The sequence below is a fragment of the Onychostoma macrolepis genome, chromosome 25 (genome assembly GCF_012432095.1).
Source record: "Onychostoma macrolepis isolate SWU-2019 chromosome 25, ASM1243209v1, whole genome shotgun sequence".
Taxonomy (NCBI): Eukaryota; Metazoa; Chordata; class Actinopteri; order Cypriniformes; family Cyprinidae; genus Onychostoma; species Onychostoma macrolepis.
The window spans coordinates 17,471,106-17,480,869 of NC_081179.1; the positions used below are offsets into that span (position 1 = coordinate 17,471,106).

At 35.1% G+C, this 9,764-nt stretch overlaps 1 protein-coding gene and 1 long non-coding RNA gene across 6 annotated transcripts in view; one reads left to right on the plus strand and one right to left on the minus strand.

The window, feature by feature from the left end:
• The window catches only part of scaper (S-phase cyclin A-associated protein in the ER), a 109,051-nt gene extending 100,035 nt beyond the window's left edge, over positions 1-9,016 (minus strand). For 2 of the 5 annotated variants that reach the window (XM_058766563.1, XM_058766560.1), the window contains exons 1-2: positions 8,681-9,014; positions 1,436-1,553 (exon numbers count right to left, since the gene is read on the minus strand). In XM_058766563.1, the coding sequence (XP_058622546.1) occupies positions 1,436-1,553; positions 8,681-8,842 (280 nt within the window). In that variant the 5' untranslated portion in view covers positions 8,843-9,014. Of the gene's footprint in view, positions 1-1,435; positions 1,554-4,499; positions 4,705-8,680 lie in introns of those variants that run through there. The other 3 variants (XM_058766565.1, XM_058766561.1, XM_058766562.1) reach the window with 2 other exon arrangements.
• On the plus strand, positions 4,254-6,068 carry LOC131534001 (uncharacterized). The gene is made up of 3 exons (XR_009269300.1): positions 4,254-4,491; positions 4,593-5,105; positions 5,507-6,068. It is a non-coding gene; the product is annotated as an uncharacterized LOC131534001 (long non-coding RNA).
• Positions 9,017-9,764: the final 748 nt, after the last annotated feature.

Genomic DNA, 9,764 nt, shown 5'->3' on the forward strand with positions numbered 1-9,764 from the left:
TAAAACTTTCACCAAAAGAGGAGACCTTTAAATGTGCTTTTTTTTTTATAGATGTTTAAGCCTTTATTTTGGGTAATTTTCACTACTTGTTGTAAAATTAAGAGATGAATCTTCAGATTTTGCATATTATAACCTGGAACTTGGATGCGGGAAATAATTACATTAGATCCAAAAGATAGTTTTAGCAACACAGCGCAGATGCTACAGAACACAGTTAGCTGACTAGCTGTATAAGATTGTGTGCTACGCTAATATATTACTTCACAGGCATTACTGGCTTGTACTTTTACATCCATAATATTATAAATTGACAGTTTATTGCTGGTCTGTCGTTTTACAGTGCTGTAATTTTTAAAGATTTCATATTATTGTAAAGTGAGCTTAAAGGGTGCACTATTATGAAAATCACACAGCATCAGTGTGACATCTAGAAGAAAAAGTATAATTTCATAGATATTGTTAATAATAGTTGTTCATATTAAAATATGTATAAACTTAATAAATGACCTAGACTATTTATTTAGCAAAATCCTAGCATTTTAATAAATATTACATGAAATTTATTAAAAATTGTTGCTGCTCAATTAAGCTCAGTGTGCTCTCTTTCAGCTCTTCCACATTGAACGTCTGTAAATACTTCATAAACAGACTTTAAATATTAACTAATGGTTGATGAAGTTAATCGATTTTCTATGGATTCTGTCGACTCAAATCTACAGACTGGCTCTGATCTTTGGGAACTATAGCATCAACTTCTCCAGACTGTAAATCTGTGGAAAATCGGGGTAAAAATTGTGTAGTGAATTCCAGTCATAAGAGACTATAGATGAGCTGGCATCCATTTAACAAGAGATTTCATAATGAGGCTAGTTTCTGTGTTCATCCCCATGAATTAAATGTTTTATTGGTTTGTTTTATTTGATTTTTGAATATGTTACTTTAGTATACTTTTAGTATAGATGTTGCAATGTGTTTAAATGACACTTCATTATGAATATACTGTATAACTGATCAAATTGAGTACCTTGTTGCTTGATTTTAGTGTTCTGCTTTTTTTGTGATTGACTTTGTACCTTCAAAAATATATATTTGTACAATTATTCTTTAAAAATGTTCCTTAAAATAAACAAGAATGTTTAATAAAACATGATGTGAGCTTAATGGGAACAGGGGTGTGTTTAAAGGGTACAAAAATGTACTCATTAAGCACAGCCAGACTTTTTGAATTTAATGATGTATATCTTAATTGAAATGCTTTTGTCATTTAAAATAAAATGTATTAATTTATTATTAATATATTTTATTTTAACAACTTTTTGTACTGGAACCAATATCTTGTGCACTAAAAATGTCTCAATGTAGATTTTGGTGAGCTTAATAGGTACGTTTACCCTATTATTATGTGTGTGCATGAGTGTATCTGAATGGATCTAACCATCTTCCTCCTTGCTCTCCACTGGGACACTCCATGCGATGAGGTTTCGAGCAGCCCGGCCTTCCTCTGCCACGATCTTCCTCACCTTGTCATGGCTGTTGGACCGCTGGAAAGAGGCCTGTTGCAAAGAGAAAAAAAAAAAGTGTAACTAGGGGTAAAACATTTTGTTTTTTCATGGGAACAGATTTGGAGAAATGTAGCATTGCATCACTTGTTCACCAATGGATCCTCCGCAGTGAATGGGTGCCGTCAGAATGAGAGTCCAAACAGCTGATAAAAACATCACAATAATCCACACCACTCCAGTCCATCAATTAATGTCTTGTGAAGAGAAAAGCTGAATGTTTATAAGAAACAAATCCATCATTAATGCATTTAAACCATTGCCTCTGTGGCAATTTCTTTCAACCAGTGTTGAAAAAGTCCAACACTTCTTGAAGGAATATTATGGATAGAGGACTAGTAACTTAGCTCCATAAGACATTATTTGATGGACTGGAGTGGATTACTTGTGGATTATTGTGATGTTTTTATCAGCTGTTTGGACTCTTATTCTGACGGCACACATTCACTGCAGAGCATCCATTGGGGAGCAAATTATGTAATGCTACATTTCTTCAAATCTATTTTGATAAAACAAACTCTTTTGTATCTTGGATGGACTGAGGCTCAACTATTTTTTGGGTGACCTATTCCTTTAAAAGCTTATTCACACCATTCTCATATTTTTAGAGTAACTTCTTCTACTCAAGGAAACAAGTAAAAACTTTTGTACGGACACTGAACTTGGTAAAATTTCACAACATCCTGCTTGTTCCAGATTGGCCATGAATATGGGAAACCTGAGGCTACCCATGAACTTGTGAATCAAATAATAGAAAGACGTTGCATTCTGCTTACACTTGAATTTATGTAGGACATTGTTCACATAAACAGGGGAAAAAAAAAAAAAGTGAGAGCTATAAAGTGGCCACAGAAGATATCCAAGTGCTTGTCCTTTTCATTATAACACCCACAGACAGAAGCAGTGCTCTTAGCAACTGGCAAGAGTGAGCTTCCTCACTTATTTGTCCAAGATATAAGGACATTAACCATTAAAATAAGTACCAATAATTGTCACCTTATATGACTTGTCAGTGGTGATAATATAAGCACGTAATGCCAAGATCACTGGTTATTCACTGTCATGTTAACAGCACCAGTGGTGTTTATTGCACACCATTTACACATGGATCCTCAACTGAGATGATTTCTGTCTTTTGAAAGCTGTCGCCTATTTGTGCACTTACAATGGAAGTGAATGGAGCCAATTTGTATGAATGTGCTCTTGTTATTGATAGTGGGGTGGGGTTTAAGTGAACTAAATGACAGGGGAATTTTCACCACTTTTCACTGACTCAGAATATGAAGATAGAACATTTTGATTAAAAAGTCTAATAAAAAAAGGAAACTATATATGAACAAATCGTTCACAATCAGATCTACATGCATTTACTTAATTTTCAATTCACACCAACTTTAAAGAAAACGAAGAAAAAAAAAAAAAACCTGAGGTATTCGACTTTATGCCACAAATGCTAACATTACAGCTTAAAGGCTGTTCACACCAGGAACGATAATTTAAAGAGAACTACATTAGCGTCCACACCAGCAGACGCTACCCCTTTAAATTCTCGAGCTTGTGACAGCAGGATTGATTCTGATTGGCTGTCAATATTTTTATCGTCCATCAGCTGGAAAAAAATTGTTCTGAAAGTGATTCCAACAATACTGTTTCTCTGTGCCTTTAACGTTATAGTTGTGGTGTGGACTCTGCTATTCTTTAATACTGAGAACAATTTTTGCAATTATACCTTTATAGTTATTGTTCCTGGTGTGGATGGGGCTTAACATGTAATGAACCTGGAAAAGATAGGGACGCATTTTATTTTAAGGTCCAATTCTCACAATTAACTTACTATTAACCATGACGTTTGCCTCAATAAACTCCTATTGCTGCTTAACAGTTAGCAAGATTTAGGTATAAGTTTAGGTATGGGGTAGGATTAAGGGATCTACCATATCTTCATGCAGAACAAAGCATTAATATGTACTTTGTAAGTACTAATAAACAGCCAATATGCATGCTAGTTAATAGTGAGAATTAGTCCTTAAAATAAAGTGTAATCAAAAATAGATTAGTTGATTTGATTTCATCCATTTTAATTTTGTCTGTACGCCCAAAACATTAAATTTAATCACTCTGGATAGTGTGTTACACTTCTTTTAATACATTAATGAATATAATCATCAAAAAAAAAAAATATAGCTAATTATTCTGTTGTTTGTTGGCCATATTCCACCGTTATGCAAATGCAAAGCTGTTCTGTCTGTCACATTCCCTCACATAGAGGAATATTTCATCAGGCTCACTGGTTTTTACACATGCATAAACATTTTACTGACCTCCCCTGCCACTATCTCATGTCCTCGGGGTTAAAATACACAACTGACCTACTTAGCCAATGACAACAGCCCTCATTACACAGCTTTACTCTCTAGAGGTCTGGAAATAAGCATGAATGAGGCTTTGAGATTGCGAAACAAACAATTTTTGCAATTAAAAAAAAAAAAAAAAAGCAAGTAAATTAACTTGTTGCCTGTCAGCACAGTGTTTGGATGGTAAATATTTATTCTGGGTTTCCCATGTTTCTGGCAGCTGACTGGCAACGGAAGGCATGAGTCTACATTGGTCGTGCATCTCGGCGGGGGGGTGGGGGGTGATTTGGCCGATTCGGCAACCGTCAGTGCAAAATAACCCAGGTAAACGTGAGAAGGGAGCATCTGATCTCAGGTCAGCGCTCCATGCATGCGTGAGACGAATGGAGCTAATCACCTAATCACCAGCAGGCCCCTTGACACCCGAGGTCACTGGAGTTAGATCTAACCGAGCCCCTCAGAACTGCAAAACAAGGACGTCCAGCTACAAAGAACTGCTTTCAGGACAAATAACAAAGCAGCAAGGATAGAGTTTCAAGCGCATCTAAGCAGCAAAAATGATGGGAAGAGGAAAGCAGGTACGTACAGAGTAGAAGTAGAGTCTGTAAGCAGGTTCCTCATCCATATCCAGCCCTGACATGATACCAAATTATGGCAACCTGTTTTCCCCTTTAACCAGCATCTCCACTGCACGAACGGCCTGTCATCGTCATTTGACAGCTGGACCAAAAATAGCCCCGTGGTTGAGCGTGACTCCTGCGAACTCGTCGAGTAGATGCCTCTGCCAATCAGCAGGACGGACTTCTTGTCCTGGTCATAAGGACCGTCTTTCTGTAACGTCTCGGCTGCACAGCGACTCTGCCGCTACTGTTTTGCTGTCTTAGTTGTGGCGTAGTCACTCTCCACAGCTCGGCAGAGTATCATGCAGAGCTCCTCTCTCTCTGTGCAGTCATGTGCACATGGCAGGCCGCCCACTCGTCCAGCATGTGCTGGAGGCGGCAGGGCTGCGTGTGTCAGCGCGTCTGCATTGGACACGCCACGGACTCAACGTCCGATTGGAGCTCAGCGGTACGTAACTTACACCGGGGATATAGATGTAAATAGAGATGTGCCAACGAGATGTGGAACAGACACAGCCGCGAGGATGAAAGCGTGCAAAAATATCTACGGTCTATAGACTACAAGATATTTGGTATGTAATATTTACATTTTTGTAAACTAATTCTCTTATGTATGCATGCATGTATATAAAATTTAACTATTTTTAATATTATTATCATATGTGCATTAAAGCTTAAATAAATACACAGCTTTTTCAACTGATCCAAGTCAATCTTTGATCTGGAAAGGAAAAGAGTAAGTGTACTTGGAAGAAAACGGTTGCTTGATAAATAAATGGCTATGGTTATTTGCTCTCAAATATTAAACAAACGCAACAGTTTTGCATGGTTATTTACACTCGGCATATGTGCGCATTAATATGCATACTTTTATGTTTAAAAAAACATGGTGATGTACTAAAATAGATGGTTTAATGTCTAACAAATCTTGCCATTTCTTCGAGGCCTTCATTGATTTTCCAAACATGTTCAGGCCTGGAAGACACAATTAGAAACTTCCATAGTTTCTGAATTGGGAATTCTAAATGCACGAAAGGACAAATGTCAAATTTATGGCTACTACCACTCTGGCACTGCACCTTTGACTGAACAAGCGAAAACACACAAACCTTGTTCCACAGACAATATTTGCCATAACACTTTCCAGTTTTGTAGAAACAACATTATAGTTAATTCAACAAACTGCAGCCTGATATCAGGTTCTGTTTTCATGTTCAAGTATTCATTTGTTAAGCAGCTGTATAATAAGAAAGATAAAATACAATCGGATGTCATAATTGCAATTGCAGTATATTTTGTTCCCTTTAAATATTTTTGTGTATTGTTATTACCTATTTATTTATTTATTCCACTTTTATTATTTTTATTATCTGTGTCTTGTCACTGTCATTCAGTTTGTACTGTGGAACCTTCGGTCATCAAAACAAATCCCTCGTATGTGTAAACATACCCGTCAATAAAGCTTTTTCTGATTCTGATTCTAAATGCGACGTTGAATTATACTAGTTACATAGTCATGTTATTGTCATGTAAATGTTACGTTGAATTATTAGTTACGTAGTAATGTTATTGTCATGTAAATGTTATGTTGAATTATATTACTGTTACATAGTCATGTTATTGTCATGTAAATGTTACGTTGAATTATTAGTTACGTAGTAATGTTATTGTCATGTAAATGTTATGTTGAATTATATTACTGTTACGTAGTCATGTTATGTTCATGTAAATGTTATGTTGAATTATATTACTGTTACGTAGTCATGTTATGTTCATGTAAATGTTACGTTGAATTATATTACTGTTACGTTGAATTATATTACTGTTACGTAGTCATGTTATGTTCATGTAAATGTTACGTTGAATTATATTACTGTTACGTTGAATTATATTACTGTTACGTAGTCATGTTATGGTCATGTAAATGTTACGCTGAATTATATTACTGTTACGTAGTCATGTTATGGACGTAAATGTTACATTGAATTATATTACTGTTACGTAGTCATGTTATTGTCATGTAAATGTTATGTTGAATTATATTAGTTACGTAGTAATGTTATTGTCATGTAAATGTTATGTTGAATTATATTACTGTTACGTAGTCATGTTATGTTCATGTAAATGTTATGTTGAATTATATTACTGTTACGTAGTCATGTTATGTTCATGTAAATGTTACGTTGAATTATATTACTGTTACGTTGAATTATATTACTGTTACGTAGTCATGTTATGTTCATGTAAATGTTACGTTGAATTATATTACTGTTACGTTGAATTATATTACTGTTACGTAGTCATGTTATGGTCATGTAAATGTTACGCTGAATTATATTACTGTTACGTAGTCATGTTATGGACGTAAATGTTACATTGAATTATATTACTGTTACGTAGTCATGTTATTGTCATGTAAATGTTATGTTGAATTATATTACTGTTACGTAGTCATGTTATTGTCATGTAAATGTTATGTTGAATTATATTACTGTTACGTAGTCATGTTATGTTCATGTAAATGTTACGTTGAATTATATTACTGTTACGTTGAATTATATTACTGTTACGTAGTCATGTTATGGTCATGTAAATGTTACGCTGAATTATATTACTGTTACGTAGTCATGTTATGGTCATGTAAATGTTACGCTGAATTATATTACTGTTACGTAGTCATGTTATGGACGTAAATGTTACATTGAATTATATTACTGTTACGTAGTCATGTTATTGTCATGTAAATGTTACGCTGAATTATATTACTGTTACGTAGTCATGTTATGGACGTGTAAATGTTACATTGAATTATATTACTGTTACGTAGTCATGTTATTGTCATGTAAATGTTATGTTGAATTATATTAGATACGTAGTCATGTTATTGACACGTAAAAGTTACGTTGAATTATATTACTGTTATGTAGTCATGTAAATGTAGTTATGTTGAATTATATTAGATACGCAGTAATGTTATTGACACTAGGGCTGTGCGATACAACGAATGCGATGATCATGTGCATCTCGTCAGTAAAGCCGGTTCTGTGATTAGCAGTAAATCTCCATCATGAATTAGATGAATTGCCTTCGATTATGAACACGATATTGCGTAGCTTGTCAGTGATCTACAGCTCTGTGTATTAAATGCCGCTCCATTTGAAAGCAGGTGATGGAGATTTACTACTAATCACGGAACCGGCTTTGCTGACGAGATGCACATGATCATTGCATTCGATATATCGCACAGCCCTAATTGACACGTAAATGTTATGTTGAATTATATTAGATACGTAGTCATGTTATTGTCATGTAAATCTTATATTGCTACATAACAGTAATATAATGCAATGTTATTGTCACGTAAATGTTATGTTGAATTTTATGTACTATACTGTTATGTAGTTATGTTATTGTCATGTTAATATTATGTATTGTTACTATAATGGTAGATTGCATTGTCACTGTTATGTCACGCCGTGTAAACATTATTGCTTTACTGTTATTTTGTCGTGTTATTGCCATGTTCATGTGTGGTACTTTTATGTTATGTTTTCTTGAGTGTTACCGTTATGTAATGTAACGGTGGCATTTGTGTTGTGTATCTGTGATACGAATAATGTTCTGACAAATTGTGACTGCCCACAATACCATGATTTCATACCATAAATATATCAAAACTTCATTTGGACATTGATTTTCTCAATATTTAGATTTTTTTTTTTTGCATCCTCAGATTCCAGATTTTAAATAGTTGTATCTAGGCCAAATATTGTCCTACACTAACAAATTTATTCAGCTTTCAGATGATGTATAAATCTCAATTTCAATAAAATGACCCTTATGACTGGTTTTGTGGTCCAGGGTCACATTTACAGTTAAATACACTACTGCCTATAGTGTTGTTAAGTAAGCATACAGTTTAAGAAGCGTTCAGAATGACAGCTGGTATTAAAATGTTACCACAGTTTTGTATTGTAGCAACAATAACTGTGATAATTTGATGGGAAAGTACTGTCACCATAGTAACTCTGTTAGGGTAATACTCTAGGCGGCACTTCTGGGCGTTCACAGAGAGCCCTTATGATCCCCAAATAATGCTGTCTAGGTAGGAAGCTCGCTATGTTTTGAGACGGCTGTTGTTTGTTACCTTTAGGGCGATGCTGATGGGCGTATTCCTGCCTTTCCCTCCTCCGTGAGATGATCCAGAGCTGTTGCTGGCCGATCTGTCTCTGGCGTCCCCGCTCTGAGCCGGCCTCAGCCCGAGCCGGTGCTGCTGAGCCCCGCCGCGCCGGCGACCGTCCTTCGACATGAGTCCGCCGTCAAACGAGCGACTTTGAGCGGACGTGAACTTCGCAACCAGAGGGCTAGAAATTAAACAGGCCTCCTCTTCTTTCACACTGAACAGTCACGGATCACACATAGCGCGGGAAAGAGTGTGACGCCACCAGCTGGACTGGAGGACTGACATCACCTGCTCGAGACTTCACCATGGTAACCACAGTCACAGCTCCCGCCAAAATACCATAGTCACTAGGTATTGTTGCGAGTTATTATAGGCCTACTAGTTGTTGATAATTAAATCATAAATAATGCATAATTTGAGATGATTGGTGCAATTTTTCGATAATAGAGAGATCATGTCAGAAAGTAGAATAAAAATGAACACACTTATGTAGATCAAATGCATGATGTAACATGTAAATCAAAGTATCACAAGATTACATTTTTTGTATCATTAGGTGGGAAAAATATATAAGCCAATAAAACCTATAAAAAGCATTTTAGCACTCTGGCCACATAGGGAAAAAGTAGTTATTGTTATGTTTACAATGATTTTTAGGCCAAAAGTACTATGTAATTTCTTTCTAAAATATATATTTGGTATGGTATGTAGAATTAATAATAATTAAAACTATGTGTGTGTGGTTTTATAGTTATATAAATAGTTAAAAATATAATTATGTATTTAGTAAAATAATCATTACAGATTGCTTTAGATTTTGGAACTTTAAATTAGAACTAAAATTATATAATTAATAATAATGATTATATATAGAGAGAGAGAGAGAACAGTACCTAGATTTTATAACTTTACATTATAATAAATTATTCCTTTTTGATATTGGGGTGAAGGGTGTTTTCCCCGCAAGTCCTGTTTGTACATTTTGATTTCCTATTATAAGCATGTATTCCTAATCATATCTAAAATTTAAACTATATCGCAAAGCGTA